This window comes from Arvicola amphibius, chromosome 12, assembly GCF_903992535.2.
Source record: "Arvicola amphibius chromosome 12, mArvAmp1.2, whole genome shotgun sequence".
In the NCBI taxonomy this organism is placed as follows: Eukaryota; Metazoa; Chordata; class Mammalia; order Rodentia; family Cricetidae; genus Arvicola; species Arvicola amphibius.
The window spans coordinates 77,107,092-77,125,232 of record NC_052058.2 but is presented as its reverse complement, the minus strand read 5'-3'; the positions used below and the strand labels follow the sequence as shown (position 1 = coordinate 77,125,232).

General features: G+C 35.4%; 1 protein-coding gene across 1 annotated transcript in view; it reads right to left on the bottom strand.

The window, feature by feature from the left end:
- Window positions 1–15,832: 15,832 nt before the first annotated feature.
- Window positions 15,833–18,141, bottom strand: part of Cdc73 (cell division cycle 73) — a 114,818-nt gene continuing 112,509 nt past the window's right edge. Inside the window, exon 17 of the mRNA XM_038349073.1 lies at window positions 15,833–17,687. Within this exon, the coding sequence (XP_038205001.1) occupies window positions 17,651–17,687 (37 nt within the window). The 3' untranslated portion in view covers window positions 15,833–17,650. The remainder of the gene's footprint in view (window positions 17,688–18,141) is intronic.

The following is an 18,141-nucleotide window of genomic DNA, read 5'->3' as shown; positions in this document are numbered from 1 at the left end:
ACCCAGTCAGAACAGCAGGAAGAGTCAGGGTGTGTATACTTACCTTATGCCAGCACAGTGAGTGGATTTCCAGGAACCATAGGGAAAACTAAAGTGCCTCTAACCAGACAACAGCTGTATAGATATTGGAGGGGGGGGTTATCCAAGGCTTCTTTAAGAAGGAAGTGACCTGGAGAGATGCGGAGCTAGGGATGAAGTTTTCCTGGTAGTGGAGGAAGATATTTCAAGAGGCAACCAGGGATAGAGACAATGTTCCAGAGCCTAGAAACTGCAAAAGGAAGGCACACATCAGGAAATCTCCAGTCAACTGAAAACATCAACTGCTTTAAAGCTTCATTGGTCTCAAGGAGTAACTTGTTCATGTAAGAATGTTTATTCCTTTATCATGTCTCCCTCTTAGCTCAAGCATGCAAAGGGAAGAGAAGGGACTTGGGGGAGGAAAAACAGAGAAGGGCAGAGTGTGCTGCCAACCAACAGGAAAAGGTTTCAGAATATGATGCAAAATACAGCTTCAGAGTTTACTTAGTTGTACATTTTGATACCTGAATTAAGACTGATTTCTTATTTAAATTTAGTAGAGTTTAGAGAAAACAAAAAGAAGTCTGCTGAACTTTTCATCTGGAAAAGTTTGCTTTAATCAAAGGCAATCTCTCTTTCCCTCCTTTTATTTAGTATAAATTACAGGCTCAGGCACAGTAATTTTAGTTATCACTGCTGAAGTATGTTTTGTTCTAAAAAAATACTAAAGGGTGTCTAGAGCTTTCATCAGCAAAAAATCTGCAATTTTTATACATACCCTTTCTCCAGATGAAAAGTTCAGCATACCCTTTTTTGCTTTCTCTTAACTACACTAATTCTAGATTCTCCGGAGAGAGCTATAACAATGGCAAATGTTGACTAATTGTGTGGGCTTCCCACCTAGTATAGTCGCTCTCCAGAGTCTATTAGTATGCCCTGCAGAAGCCAGATTAGAGATGGCACTCCTACCATCTGTTAGAAATTAAGTGAAACGTTGTACAGGATTGGGATTGCATTGTCATTAACGATCTTTTTACTTTGGTTTCAGCTAACTCGGTATGTTGGAAGCAAATTCAACTTTGATAGAAAAGCTTATATCCTTATACTGACAACATGGTTTACAAGCACTCTCAAATGCAAGCAGCTTTTCCTAGCTGTGGGAGGTATAGCTCATAAATTAACAGAATGGACTGTCTTCAACTTCTTCAGCAGGCTACTTTATTCATTAATTTGGGAATACTTTTCCCATATTTACTATTCAAGAATTCTATAAGAAGTTTTAGTATTCTCATAGTCTACATGCTGAAACTTGTATAAGGGGAAATTTCAGCTGTAAATATCTCCATTTGATAGCTTAAGCTAATGCTAATCAATTTCATTTCCAAGATGTGACTTAATCAAAAACTCACACATAAATAGTTGGGCAGATTCACAACTTCTTTTTGAGAGAAATAGATAACTTGGTGGCACCTTTACTGACACCATAACACAGGTGATGTGGAACAAGTTACTTGCCAAGTTAAGCTCTCGGCTTTTCAAAACAGACTGACAATCACATTAGTCCAAAGGCATCTATTAATGAATTATAATCATTATCAGTAATGTATTAGCCCTCAGATATGATGCTGTGCACAATGTATAGGAACCTAGCAGTTTTTAGCTGTGTGACCACTCAGAAGTCTCAGTATATTTTGCTTATCTCTTTTCCTGTATCTGAAGGCTAATAGAATTAATAAGTAAAAATACTAAGTAATGCTGTGATGCAGAAGACATTTTAGCGTAGGGAGGTGAGAAAAGCACAAGATGAATGTGTAATGATGTTCTGTCTCTTTAAGAGACAAGCCATGCCCACTCCCCCCCCAACCCCAAGTCTCTCCCTTTTCCATCTCCCTCTTGAAGAAGCAGCTTCTGCCTCCCCTCTCTGTTTCTCTCTCTCTCTTTGCCCCTCTCTGCTCTTCTCTTCTTCTCCCTCTTCCCTTTCATAACCCACTGAATAAATATCCAACCTCATTATGCATGGCGTGCCTATCCGTCTTCCTCTCACCCACCACCCAGGACAAGCCACCTTCGGGGACCTGCGGCATGGTCTAACCAGATATAAATGGATATGGTTGATCAATGCTCTTTAAGATACATTTTGGTGGCACATGCCTATAATCTTAGCAATTAGAAGGATAAGATAGGAGAGTCAAAAGTAGAAGCTGCAAGCTAACCTTACTACACAGAGATCTTTAAGAAAAATGCTTTTGACTAACCAATGGACAGTATTTTTTTAAAACATTTACATTTGGTTATCTTTAAGAAGTGCATACTTCATATACATATATGTATCATATATATATATATATCTGTTTTGTTAATGTTAGAAAACTTTTACTTATGTATATGTGTATGTGCACATATATGCTACATGTTTGAGTGTCATTGAAGATCAGAGAAAGAGGCCAGATAATCTGGGGCTGGAGTTATAGGTTGTTGTGAAATACCTGAGGTGGGTGCTGGAAGTCAAGCCTGGGTCCTCTGAAATGGCAGTATGTGCTCTTAACCACTGAGCTTTCTCTCTAGCCCTGTCAATTTTTATTATTTTAGCTGGTCCAATTTGAAGACATGTAACTTCCGTGAGCCTGTGAATCTTTTATTTGCAATTTCTAGTAGAGATATCGATTAAAAAGCAGTGGAGGAGGGTTATTTCCAATTCAACATAATGGAAATTTTCACCAGCAAGGCAAGAAAAAATAAGCAGATACATTAAAAGGGAAAAAAATAAAGCCTGATGTGACAGCAGAAAACAGTGAGTTACACAAAAAGTACCAAAAAAAATCAATACAGGCAAGCTTATATGATAAAAATACTAACTATATTTCTACATATATAAGTAGTAAATAGATTGAAATTAATAGTATAATTTACAATTTCACAAAGAAAATATAAACCTTTAAAGCATAAAAAACTGAAGAAAGAAAATCCAAATTAAGAGGAATGGACTATATTCATGGATTAGATTTAACATAGTAAAGACATCAATTCTGCCGAAATTTACTTATATGTGTCTCACAATTTCTATAATAACTTGAGTGTATTGTTTAAAAATATGACCACATTTAGGGGGTTGGGAATAAATGTGTATGCATAAGTGTGTGTAATAGCTCCCGGGTGTGCATGCAGAAGTTGGAGCTTGTGGGTTGCCCTGTCCTATTCCATGCCACTTTATTCTCTTGAGACAAGGTCTCTCACTGAACCAGGAGCAAGATTTTATGTGAAATGATAAAGGAATTAACTAAAACTAATTTTGAAAAATACAATAGGAGGAAACATTCAACCCAATGTTATGCATTCCCATGAAACTAATCAAGACAATTGCAGGTGGAGGGAAAAGACAAATCAATGAAACAGAAATTGAACAGTAGACCCCACAAATAGATCCATAACTGACTCTTAACAAAAGTACAAGGAGAGACAGTGCATACAGAAAGGCTTAACCTTTTAACAAATGCTTTTAAAGCAAGTGGACATTTAAAGGCCAAAAGAAAAAAAAAGCCTCATGAAAGTTATATATAAAAAAATAAAAATGGATTGTAGATTTAAATGTATAACACAAGAGTATTTTAAGATAAAATCTTAAAGATCCCAAACTAGACGAGAAAAATCCTTAGAAAGTACAATCTACAGAAGAAATACAAAATTTAAAAAATAGGCTTCAAAAAAGTTCAAATTTTGCTTTTAAAATGAAGGAAAAACAAGCTATAGATATTATCATGTTATGTCAAATCAACAAGAATCTAAAAAATGTAGCATGTTTGCTGTCAAAAAACAGAATCTAGGGGTGGGTGTGTCCACAGACACTGGGCTTTACATAAGGAATATATTTAAAGGCCGTGGTTTCAATATGTGCATCTTGGACTCTTTGGGGTTGACTGACCCTTTTGCAGGGGTCACCCAAGAGCATCAGAACACTCAGATATTTACATTAAGATTCATAACAGTAAAAAAGTTACAGTTATGAAGCAGGAACAAAAATAATTTTATGGTTGGGGTCACCATAGCATGAGGAACTGTAGTAAAGGGTCACAGCATTAGGAAGGTTTAGAAACACTGCCTTAAGGTAACAGAATCACATATACAATCAATCAATATACTTACCTACCTATATATTCATCCATCATGAAAAAAGAAAGTGTGCTATTTGGAAGAAGAGGACCAGAGGAAGAAGCTGGAGAGAATAATAGAAGAGTAGATGTGAGCGGAGTACAATGACATCCATGTATGAACATGACATAAGTAAACCCACTTTGTATGAAAGCTTTAGAAACAATTTGAAAATAGCAACAATACAAACGAAAGGACAAGTTATACAGTACTGCAAAGATATGTGCAAGTTGCAAGCGTGACAAAGGAAGGGCGTGTAGAAAACATAAGCAATCCTGCACAGTAGTAAGGGAGCATATGTGAGCTGAAACTACACAGAATCTAATAAACAGCAGAAAGTTTTGTAATTGACTTTAAATTATTGTCAAAGCTTCCTATTTTACATATGTATATATAATGCATTTATACATATACACATATTTTGCAAGTACTAAAAGCTAAATTTATTTAGCACGGTATACTTAAGACGATAGAAACTTTCAAAATAGTGCCTTATCGTGCCATAACTTAATACCGAGAACACACATTTCCTAAATGGTTACCCTGAGTGTTCATACTGTTGTCTAAGTTGGATCAGCTTCTAACATTTTATGTTTCATTTTAATGTTATGAGATGTCTCTGGGTTCCTTTAGTGAAGATTTTTACCCCTTTGTGTGGGATTTCACCTTTTCGCTAGTTAAGTCAAGAAGTTCACCACTACCAAATCCCACTAGCTGCACAGTTATTCTACTAAATGCACCACTCCAAACATCTTATCCACCATTGCCTACAGAATCCCATTTGTGCCTCATTATAATTTTATTTCATCTTACAAATTTTATGTATGTGCTGTACTTTCATCTTTGTTGGACAATTCCATTTTTAAGTGATTTGTTTTCATAAAGTGTCATCAGGATTATCACCCAAAACTCAGAGGCTACACAAACATACACGTTGATTTCTACCTTAATAGGTCTGTAGTGTTTACCAAAGGTTTTGAAAGAAGCAACTGGTCACTGACCATGACACCCAGCTGTTTCTTACATTGAACTCTATGGACTGGAGAGCTAGCTGGAAGGTTTGTACTTTATGCAACCATAACTAATATGCCATATTAACTGAAATTTGAGCTATGTGATTTGCACCATGATGGGGGAAGTGATAGGCATGCAAAGCCAGTGTAGTTTATACAAAGAATTCCCAGAACTCTGTGGCTGAAAAAAGTCAAAGTAAAAATGGAAAGAAGACATGAACACACATGTTGACAAAAATATACAGATAAAAAAACATTCCTAAATATATGTCCAACTACAATTTGCATCTACTAAAACATCAAAAAAAATTCATGGTAATGTCAAAGGCTGGTAAGAAACTGGAAATATTCCAACCCTCAAGGAGAAATAGTGAGAATTTAGAGGTGCAGTCACTTTGCAAAATAGTCTGACAGATTTAAAGACTACTAATATACAGCTATCATACCATTCAAAAACCACACTTAAGGCCTGTCTATCAGAGTGAAAATTGTGTCCACACATTCATATGAAGGTGATTGCTATGAGTCTACTGCCCGCAGACACAGCTCCTGTCCTTCAACAGGTGAATATCTGAATACGCTGCAGCACATTCAAAGCATTAAATGCTACTCAGAAGTTAAAAAAAAAACTATTGGTACAGAAGCTGGTGAAGTTTATGAATAAAAAAAAGCTCATCTAGCAGACACGGTGTCTAACTGATATAGAGTATCATAGAATAGTTTCAAAATGACAAAATTATGAAGAATTCAAATAGATTAGCTAACTGCACGTGTTGAGACAGGAGTATTATTTAGTAATGGGGTAGCACAAAGAACTGCTGTACCGATGTCATATTTCTGTGTCCTGACAGTGAGGATACTTACATAAATCCACTCATGATGAAAAGATAAAACCACACACAACAAATCAAAATGAGGACACAGTGAAACACATCAAACAAAAAGGAAGTCAGGACCATGAGGGGTGCTTTCACCCATGGAGACGGTGGGACAGAACTAACAGGAGATCACCAAGCCCAGTTGGAATGGGACTGATGGAACAGGCGACCAAACCGGACTCTCTGAATGTGGCTGACGGTGGAGGAGGACTGAGAAACCAAGGACAACAGCAATGAGCATGAACTCTTCAGCATGGACGGGCTCACTGTGAGCCTTGTCAGTTTGGTTGCTCACCTTCCTGGACCTGGGGGGAGCTGGGAGGACCTTGGACTTAACATAGTGAAGGGAACCCTGATGGCTCTTTGGCCTGGAGAGGGAGGGAATGGGGATATGGGTGGAAGGGAGGGGAGGGGAGGGGGAGGAGGAAGGAAGGAGATGGAAATTTTTAATAAAAAAAATGAGAAAAAAAAAACAGGAATGGAGAAGCACATGTGCTGTCTCAGCACTCAAAGGGGGCGTGGTGGCAGAGAAAGCTAGACAGAGCCAAAACTGTGCATCGTTACCTACATATGCATCTAGAGTTTCTCTTTCATTTCATTCCTTTAAAGACAGTGTTTTAGATCATATGCCATAGCCCAAGCTAGCCATGTATTCCTGGTGTTTGCTAAATTTCAGCCTCCTGATTTCAGGGATCTCAGGCTTTAACCACCACAGCTGTTAAAGTAAGACTTTTTTAAAAAATGACTTCTGACCCCGTGATGCCACTTTCAGGCATTTATCCATGATATACTCATACATACAGCTGCGTATATTTCATACACAGATAGATACATGCATACACAGGGATGTCACTGTGGCAGTGACGTAAGAGTAACAACTGTACCCATCTAGAATGCTTATATGGTGTTCACATAGCCATAGTGGAAAAGAGTATGTAGCCAGTTAAAAGTTTAGGACAGGATCGAAAGAATATGAATTTTAACAATCACAACTACCCTAAAAATTAATGCTTTTGACAAACACAACTATATTTTTATTTAGTGGTTGTAATACTTTTTATTGCCAACTGTACTAAGAATTATGAACTTAGGATTAAAGAGCAATTCCAGAGAGGACTACTGATGAGGAAGACCCTCCCGAAAACACAGCTGGCACCAGCCAACAGGCTGGGAGCATGGAATACACAGTAACAGAAGAAAAAGGGAAAGCCAGTGCGGTGCTAGCATCCTCCTCTGTATTGTCTCTTGTCCTTCAGACAGGAAATCTGGGTTCCACCAAGTGCCCCTTCAGCACATGCACATGAGACACGCACCATGGAACAATTCCTCTGAATGGTGAATTCAAGTAATATTTTTATTTCATATCAGATATTTTGTGACATTGACAAGAAAGATACAGTGTTACAGGTCTCCAAATCTGAGTAATCAGGGAGCATGCAAGATGATTCACTGAAGTACTGAGGGGAAAAAGGACAGTAAGGTAAGTATTTGTAATTTAAATTAAGGTTTATTAATAGATAACAGATATATTGATACAGATGTTGTTACTTGATCTGGATACAAAGTGAATTAAGAACAAGGCTTGACAGTGGTGCCCTGACTCCCTCATTCACCAACAATTTACAGACAACTCACGAAACAGTAAAGTAGCACAAGAGGATCAGTAGGGGAAATGACAGCCAGCCACAGTAATTCAAGAAATGACACAACCGAGCTTTCTCCTAAATTTGCTCTTTGCTAAATTACAAGGTTAAAAGTTATGAAAACAGATTTTTTTAAAAAGTCCATGAATATTTTTTAAGAAAAAGTGCTACCAGAAGACTATTTTTAAAAAGTTTACTGAAAGACTTAGGGTTTGTGCTTTTGTGACTGAAAACCTAGCTCATCACCTAGCAAAAATTTCAAGTTTCACAATATAATAACTTGGAAATAACTTCTAGACCTACTTTAAAATCTCCAAAACATCAACACAAATTTTTTTAAAAATATTCCAAAGTGCTTCTGTAAGCTTATTCTCTTTATTCCTACCTATGGGTTTTGCTAAAACAGCTCAGTACTGACAGTGTGGCCTTTTTCAGAGTAGGACTTAATGACTGAACATATCTCATTCCTATTACAAGTTCTCAGTTACTCTACCATAGGATATTGATTGCGATTAATTTTATCTTAAAAGTTTTAGGGGCACGTTCCTCAGATAAAGCTACTACCAGACATCCCCTACTCATCCAAGAGTAACTTTGTGACAAGGTAACCTTATTGAAGAGACTTGGTTGCAGCTTTAAGTCTAGAAACATGCTTTTCCTTTTCCTTTGGGCATTCCTCTTTAGCCTAAAACCCAAAGACCTCTTTTTGCACCATTAATGGGCATTTGAAAAATTTCAAAAGGAAACTGATCCTCTCAGGTGGCTACCATCCCCAAATCTCATACTTAGACAATCTTGTCCACTCTAGTCAGCAGGAATATTTTTCAGTTCAAGCAAAAAGTTATCAATAATGTTGAAATGTTGCTGACTCTATTGTCTTGCACACTACAACCAATCGCTCTTACTTGCAAATTAGCTCCAAAATCTGCCCACTTATCACTTTTCCACCAGTATCATAGGAACCTAAGTCTCTATTACCTAAATTACTGCAGAAACAAAAGAGCTTCTCTTTCTGGGTTTCCCTTTTTAACTAAACAGTCTATTCTTTAATCTATCAGTGACTCTTAATCACTTAAATATGAGCTTTCTTCTCAAAAACTCTCCAACAGCTTCTGCATTAAAGAGAAGCCAGAGTCAGTGGTCTCACTGGGTCCATAAAACATCACAGAATCTTGTTTCCCAGTGCAACTGCTCTCGTACTTCAATTACTGCTCCTTCACCAGTCCAGTGGCCTCCATGTCAGTTCTCAAAATAGTAAATATGACCCTAGCTCATGGCTTTGAACCTCTTGAGTGCTTTCTTCCCATATATTCATAAGGCTATGTTCACCTACTGCACAAGTCATCCATATAAAATGATCAATTGGGCCAAGGATGTAGCTCAATGACAAAACACTTACCTAGAGTGTACAAAGCCCTGGCTTTGATTCTTAGTGCTGTAAAATGGTGGACTCCACCAATTTATCCCAAATAATATTTCCTCTGCTTCATTTTTTTTCCTGTTATCATTTGTGACCATTGAAAACAGATGTTTATTGTCTATCTCTTCACTTCCAGTGGGAGTGTGGCTAGTGTTTTTGTTCATTAACACAGTTTGCATTGGCACAAATTAAACCATAAATAATTACCCAAATGAAATATCTACCTAGAACTGTATTTTCCCCCAGCATTGCCTGGCATCAGTCAGTTTTTTCAACTACTGGAATTTCCCAATATTTACATATTGTGCCTAATACTTCTTGCTTTTACTTGCTCTTCTTAGTCACACTCCATATTCTGTTTGCTCTTGGAGGTTATGACCTTCATATCTTTTAAGTTTTGCTTCCTTAGCACATTTTAAATCTGGTACCAATTTGGTCACTCCTTTCTTTGCTAGTACTTTCAGGGTTTCATTTTGCTTTATAGAAAGCATATTCTAAAAATTGTCAGATAACTTTTGAAAATTCAAATTCTTTCATTTCAACCAATGAGGCTTTATTCCTGAGTGTTCTCACTATAGATGATATTTTCTTTAGCTTGTATACTTTCCTTTGTCTATTGATCTAATCAGCAATGATCACAGGCAAGAACTCAATTACCTCTATTTCTGGGGGCTGATAGCTTGTTAATCAAAACTTTGTCAATTCAAACATAAGGAAATCTCTACTTTCCCCACTGAAGATTTGCCCTTTCCAAGCTCAATGAAAGTGAGCTCACCATGAGACCCATGAAGAACACCTGAAGGCAGTCTCCTTGGCAGCATAAATGTGGACACCACTTTTCCTCTAACTCTATGATCTTTGAATAAAAGACTCAAGAGTTCCGAGCCTACTCTATATTCTGGTAGACAGAACAGAGTGTAAACTACATGTTCTGTTTAGTGTCACACTTACCTAGAGACTAGGAACAATCACTAGAAGAGAAAGAGGGATGCGGGTTACAAGTAATCAAGCCTTCTCCCAGAACACCACTGGTGTTTAAGACAAATGTTAACAAATATGTGCTCAAGGATATAATTACAGGGTGACAAGATGAATATATGAGAGGACAGTATAGCAAATACTACAACAGAGAAGTTGTAGAGAAATACAAGACCCTAATAAGCAACAGGACACTAGACCACTAGGAAGAAAAGATGCTCAAGTGTAGATTCAAGGCTTAAGTCATACAGTATCATGAAGTCCATGGCTTCTGTTTCCTCTATCAAGAAAAGGATAAGGCCACTTTTAGGTGAAGACAATGGAATAGTACTGGGTTTCAGTTGCATAATCAAGGAATTGGTAGGAAAGTGAGGAAGAAATGGAAGAAAAAAAATTAGCCACCAAAAACATAAAGCATAGCACCTCACGCTAAAAAGGAAAGAGACACAGGAAGGGTAAGAACCACAAGAGCATGTAACTAATTGCACTGTAGGAAAAGAAAGTTGGTAACATCTCAACAGTTTTTATTCAATGTCTACAAAACTTCCTCAGAGAAAAGTTCTCCAATAATATAAAGCTCTTTCCTACCATCAGTATATTCAGGGATGCTTTTTTTTCTAGTACCCAGCAGTCAGCTCACAACTCAAGTTAGCCTTCATAAAAAAAGATGCATTAGAAAACAACCTGTGTATTGGCACTTTTAAAAAAATCTTGAATTTACACACCACACACAATCTCCCTTTCTCATCTCTCAAGCCCAACTTGAGTGAAGTTTCTAGTGTAGAGCAACCCTCTCATCTCCACTAACGCTCCTTGACTTACTCTGTGTAACTTGGATTCAGCTTGCTGTGAACACATTATCACCTAGCAAATGTCTCCATATCCCTGGTCTGCTGCTACTTCTACCCCCCCCCCCCAAAAAATAGCAATTCAATGTTTCTGGATAAGTATCACATCAGAAGTCTGCCTAACTCCCAATTCACATTCTGCCATATTTCCTTTTTAAGTAGATTCTCAAGTAATTTTTCCCTTCAAGGTCCAATGTCAACTTTATCCTTAAACTATTTTAAACCTCAAATATTTTATCCATGGCTCTACATCTGTTTCTGTAATGGGTTATTAATTACAAAGACATTTTCAGACTGTTTCAATCCAAACCACCATCACTACTGGTGATGGTGAACTGTGCTAAAACGACTTCAGGAGCCATAAGGCTTCCCTTGCTATTTCTCAACAATTAGAGTCCTGATAAAAAGCTTTCAAATCGCTCCATTTCAAAGAACGTTTACATTACCTGCCAATTTAAAAAAGAAAATGATGCCATCACATTTAGTCTGTTAATTCTAGGAAGGCAGTTATGTAAGAATACACAACCTTGTTTTATCACAGTCCATAACTTGGTGTGTATCTCCCAGGAATTTGTTAGGAAAGAAAGCAGAGTCCAATAAAATATCAAAAATATAACAACAGAATTTTTCAGATGGCTCCAGGTTCAGTGTGACCTCAGTTCTATTTATTCAGTATTCTTTATAAGGATGAAATATGAAGTATAAATTCTGGAACAAAGGATCTACTATAAGACAGATTACAGAGCTACTTAACTAGGTTTCTATAGTCACTTAAAAAAATAGCTATTAAGTCTTCCAATTCACACAAAATGCCAATTGCTATGTAATTAAATTTTTAAAGAGGAACTTTTTTTTGGGGAAAATGAGAAAACCCTTACCTGGTAATGTGCTATTAACATGTACATCTCTGAGCCTTAAAAAAAATAACCCAACAGGGCATTCGCTTTGTTTTAGCTCACAGACGTGGATCTAAGAGCAGATGATTGAAGGGAACAGAAGAATAAAGTTGATATTTATTGAGCACTTGTGAAAAGAATGAAAATGAGATTTGGAATGGCCCATTAAATCCTTTATTAAAAAACTGTCACATCAGATTCACATATTATTATTGGTGTTGCCAATACGATGTTGTTAATGATTCAATTGTATTTGATTATATAGAAAGGTGGTTTGGTTTGAAATTTATAAAATGTCAAAATCAGAATATTTATATGTAAAATATTGGCATATACTTTTAATACTATTACAATAACAAGAAATTTGATATATTTCAACTGTAAATTCAGTAGGTCAATGAAGCATGATGACTTTATGAAGAACTCTAATTCTAGAAATTATTTAACTTATTAACTGAGAAAAAAAAGACTAACTGGATTTAACTCATTAATTCCAAAATGTAAACAGCTTTATTTTCTGAAAAGGCTATGTCTACATATCTCATACATCATTTTAATAAAGAAAACACCCCAAACTCACAATACTTTCTGCCTTCTTGGTAGGCATGCACTGTATACCTGTGTATGTATATACACAAACACACACACACATATATGTGTGTGAGCATGTACATGTGTATAAACACACACACATAGATTCATTCACATTTCGTTTGTTGTGTTTTGTTGAGGGCCTTTTGGGGGAATTAAGGGAAGGTAAGTATATTACCCAAGATCTTTTTTTTTTATTTATTTATTTTTTTTGGCCGGGGGGTGGGGGCGAGGAGGGAGTGGAGACAGGGTTTCTCTATATAGCTTTGAAGCCTGTCCTGGAACTTGCTCTGTAGACCAGGCTGGTCCCTAACTCACAGAGACCTGCTACCTGCCCTCTGCTTTCCAAGGACTGGGATTAAAAGCATGCACCACCACCACCCGGCTATCATCAAGATTTTTAACAGCAAAATGTTTCGTGTAAAATAAAGTCCACAATTTAAAGCTAAGAAAAATGGAATGAGAATGAGAATATTTCACCAGGCAACAGAGACCTCAAATAAAGCTCTATTCAGGAGTTACTTTGCTTCACAAACAACACTAGTTGATGATTAAACAACCAGTGACAGGGGCCACTACCATAAAAGGGACTAAGTCACCTATCAAGAACTATAACTGGGGTTGGAGGTTGAGTAGCTTTACTTATGTTTAAAATAGAAACAAAATGCAACAGCACACAAAATACTTGAAAAGATTATTAGCTTAATTTTGACATACTGTAATCCAACCTTTTAAATTTTGGCACAAATCTGGTTGTAGTTCACAAACTTTATTCATATAAAAATGCTTACTGCATTTCAGTATATGGCAATTTGTAACTTCCAAGATAGCCTTATGAACAGTTCCTAAAATACACACAATCCGAAACACATCAATGACCTGAAAGCATTATTAACCTATACTTACTAAAAGGAATTCTTTATACATTCATTTGTACATTTTCAATTTTTCCTTAGTTGTTCTGCCAACATGTTAGTGCAGAAACTATGCTAGGGACAATACATACTTCTAAACATGGCCAGGAATACATCAAAAAATTTAGGACCTAATTTAAAATCCCTAATCAAATTGTCTAAGTCAAGGTTAATCAATTCTCCATTATAAATTATGAAAATCATCATATGAAAGTGGATAGTGGAAATTCAGCCCAGTAATTTCAAAGTGAACACAATTCAATTTAAATTTCATTTATTGGAAAAGCAGCAGGCACCAGATTTTCAGTTAAAAAGAAACTTCTATAGATTTTATCTAATAATTTTCTCAACATTCTATATGAATTTAAGTTAGACAGAATAATAAATCTTTTGACTTGTGTGTGTGCATCTATGTGCATTCACACACGTGCTTTAATAAATTTCCCTAGAGTGGGAAATTAAAAACAAATTTTCTCTAGTTTAACTAGAATTTTGCATTTAAACAATTTCACAATCTATGGTTTGGAGTGTAACTCACTGGGAGAAGTGCTTGCCTAAAATGCACATGGTTCTGGGCTTATTCTTAAGACAATAAACAAACAAACAACAAAACAAACAAAAACCCACAAAGATTAAAGCCACTTTCTAAATGATTCTGACCAGCTTTAGTAACTACTGTATTTATAATTTTTAAAAAAATCTTTAAAATGTCAAATAATTTTGCATAGCTCATCAGTGCATAAATAATCCCTTCCCAAAACCTTCAAAAAACAAACAAACAAACAAAGAACACTGTCATCACTTTGCGTTAAGAAGTCACAGACATTTTTATTTAGGAAATGTTTCTTCAATATTTATTAGTGAATTTTCATTTAGGTGAGAACCTTTTTGTGTAGACTAACTCAAACTATGCCTTTCTTTTCATAATTGAATTATATCTTACTCTGCATAGCAAAGAAGTGAATAGTTCTTTGAACTTAAATACTTGAGATTTTTCCTTATCATGAATTAGTTCTTCCTGTATAAGCTGCTGTTCTGCTGCTGCTAAAGAATAGTCAAGTAATAAGCAAACAGGAAACAAACCACAAATTATACTAATTAATAATGAAATATATTAAATGTTTAAATATTAAACAGCAAAATACTCCTTGTATATTAAATAAATAAGATCTGAATTTGTCATTTGGGGATTATAGGACAATATACCAATGAGAGATGGTCTAGTGCAAAGAGTGGCCTCAAAACATACATACATACATACATACATACACACACACAAAACATACATACATACATACACACACAAAAAAAAATACATAGATGAAGAGAAAAAAGGGGGAAACACAACATTTAATACTGGTATTACTTCCAATAACACTTTAAGTGGGTGAATCTCACCCCTCCCTCCCTCCCTCTCTCCTCCCTCTCTCCTCCCTCTCTCCTCTCCTCTCTCTCTCCTCTCTCTCTCTCTCTCTCTCTCTCTCACAAACACACACAAAATTATGTGGAAAACTTTTGAAAATTAGTGACAATTGAGGAGTTTATCCCAGAAAATAAGAGTAAGGATTCAGATATATTTTTTAAATCTCCTTAAATGGTGAGCTTCTGATTAAAAACGATTTTTTTTCTTACTGTTACTTAGCACCAAGACTCCAAATAACAGAGAACCTTCCTTTACAAGTAAGGCTGGCAAAAGTACCTCAGTTAGCAACCTACAGATAAACTGAACTTATTAATGCATACTCATTTTCATGAAACTACTCATTTCTTCTCATTGCTTACAATTCTTTATTCTCAAATTCTAAGATCAAATAAGGTCAAACTATTTTTATGGACTGAATCACTTATGTTGAAAACACATCATCCATTTACACACATAAATAACTACTGAATGCCTACATGTGCAAGGCACTATGTTAGGTGCTGCTGTAGATCTGAGTCACAAGAGAAAAATGAACGATTGGCTAAGCATAGTGGATCTTTGTAATTTACTTTTCCCCTTTATTTTTATAATTAACCACTATAAAATTTCATAAACTTACTTAGGGAACAAAAATGTTCAGATTTAAAAAATCTAAAATGTATATGCATGTTTATGTGTAGGTAATGAAAGAAAGGAGACTATGATACAGAAGGAAGAAGAGTTCTTAGGGAAGGGTAAGGAAAATGAGAAAGGATGTATGTAATAGGAAAGCAAACAGGGAACTGGAGGCAAGAGGGCTGGGGAGGGCGGCGGCGGGTGAGAGGAGAACAAGTAAAATGGCATGTGTACACCGAAATGCTGTCGGGAAACTCATTACGCTTCCACCTTGAATTTTTTTTAAATCTTAAAAAAATAAAAAAATTAAAAAAAAAATCCCAGTGCACAAAAAGGATCTGATTTCAAGATACATGAAAAGCATAGTTCCAGGTTTACTAAGTTACAGAGTATACCCAGAAACCTTTGACTATACACAAAGCAAATTTAAAATAGAAAAATAAACCATGTTCAAAGTAGATATCAATTTTAATCATACTCTGTTATCAAGTAAATTTCAGATAGTAAGAATAAATACCAAATTTCTTTATGGAAAGGTAGTAAGTAGTTCATGTCCACTTTGCAGTAGTCTTAACAAGTAATTTACATTAAAGTATTACAGGTTTGACTCACTGACTATTTTATTGTGGATAAGTTTATTTGATACATAATTTAAGAATAGATTTATATGCTGAGAAATTCTGTGAATAAAGTGAGTTTTCTTTTACCAGAAAGAAGAGGATGCAGGAGAATGGGAAATTGTGGGCAAAACCTACTAACACTAAAAATGTATTAAAGTCATTTAAAACATTAGCTGCTTCTCTTCTGGAAAGCCCACTGAATTCCACCTGAATAAATATCTTTTCTGTTTTTACTGATAATGGGTTTTTATAGTAAGTTAATAAAATAAATAATACTCATTTCTCGTCTTTATGATAGCATTAAATTCTAAAGAGGCTAAGTATCCTCACAAGAATGAAAGAAAAAGCTAAATGTCTTACTGTTCTCCCCACATCCCCCAATTTGATGACCTAAGAGATAGCTGCTGAGGAAAGCAAGACACAAGGTGGGATGGTCAACAGCTCTAATGACAAAAACTTGGTTTCAATGAATAAACACTCCCTTTAAATAGTAAAAGATAAACCAGGACTAAGGAGCATGGTCATTCACTGCAGCTTAGATGCAACACTCTGTCTAAAGTAGAGAAATAGTAAAATACTTTACTAAGTTAAAATATAGGTTTTATATTTTATACCACATTGAACACACATAAAAATACCAGTTTTTTTTTTTTTTTATCTTGTTTCTGTTCAGACACGTAAGCAAATGTGTTCTTTGGTGCCTGGGAATTTATCAATATTTAGGGATAATGGAAGATAAGAAGTCTCAAGTTGACATGTGTACAAATAGAAGACTCAAAATCCTATAGCATATAAGAATCAAACTTAGAAGTTCAAGTTACACTGTAACTAGGTTGATACGTACTCAGTCCCCCAAATCATACTTTAGTTTCCCAAGTAAAAGTCACTACAGCCTATTATACTTTAGTCTTTTTTTTTTTTGAGATTTCTTTTCAAGTGGAAACATATCCCAGATAGAAATATATCACTTTAAGTTTAAAATCATCAAAGTCAACAAAGAGAATGTACATTCATTAAATGTATTCATTTACAAAAGAAATCTTGAAAAGGCTGAGTTCAACTGAAACTGAAGACTTGTTCTTGATTTTTCATTATTCCTTTTTAAACGTGAGTTAGTATAGACATAGTATAGACACAGGCTGACTTTCAACTGATTTAATAATTCCTTCCCTTTGGTGGGGTTTTGAAGTTCTAGAGTTTAAAATTTAAAACCATTCACGAGAGTATTTTCCAGTAAAAGGAATCATAGAGCAATGAAAAATCAGAAGCAAGATGGCTTAGAGAGCCTAATAACTTCTAAATATACACACATTTATAACCTGCATTTATTTCTAAAGAAACAAATTTTAAGTAATGCTAATTTAACCAATAGAGAAAAAGCTTCTATCAAAATATACAATTTCCATTACAGACTAGAAGGCTAATATTAAAAAAATAGTTGTAAGCCAAAAAAGTTTGCTTGTATGGATGGGAGGAAATGCCCCTTTGAAGCACACAGCATCAAACAAGGTCTTATAAAAGACTGCTCTGTGGCCTTCTTCATTTGCAAGTTCTTGATGAATTCTTAAAGCTTGGGTTTCAGTCTGTAGATCAAGCTATATCCATGCTTCTTAAACCAAGTTTTCGGAAAAGGAGGAATCAAATAATTCAGAATCTCAAGTGGGATTTATGCTTTACCATGTATCTGGAGAAAAAAACAGATAATAGGTTATGATGGTGATACAAAAATATAATAATGGGTTATAATGCCAATAAATTTTGAAATTTTAAGAATATTACATGTAAAAAGGAGTGACTTCTTTATAACTTTAAAATCACTAAGGGACAAAATACTGTTTTTACTAAGCAGCTGGAAATTAGATTCTGGAATTTCTGAAAAAATAGTAAGCAAAAAACCAAACCATTTTCTAATTAAATTCTATAACCTAAGAGCTTACTGGAAGTACATTTGTCTTACTACCAGTTATAGCCATGACTTTGAGAAAACTGACACAATCCAATGATACCAAACAAGAAATAGTTTTCAGAGAACACAACAAATAGCAGCTGAGTCTACAGTATTATAATTCACTTTTCTTATGTTTGTAAGTTCCAGAACAGTTGTTAGTTTAAATGACTTAACAGTTCTATCCTAGTAA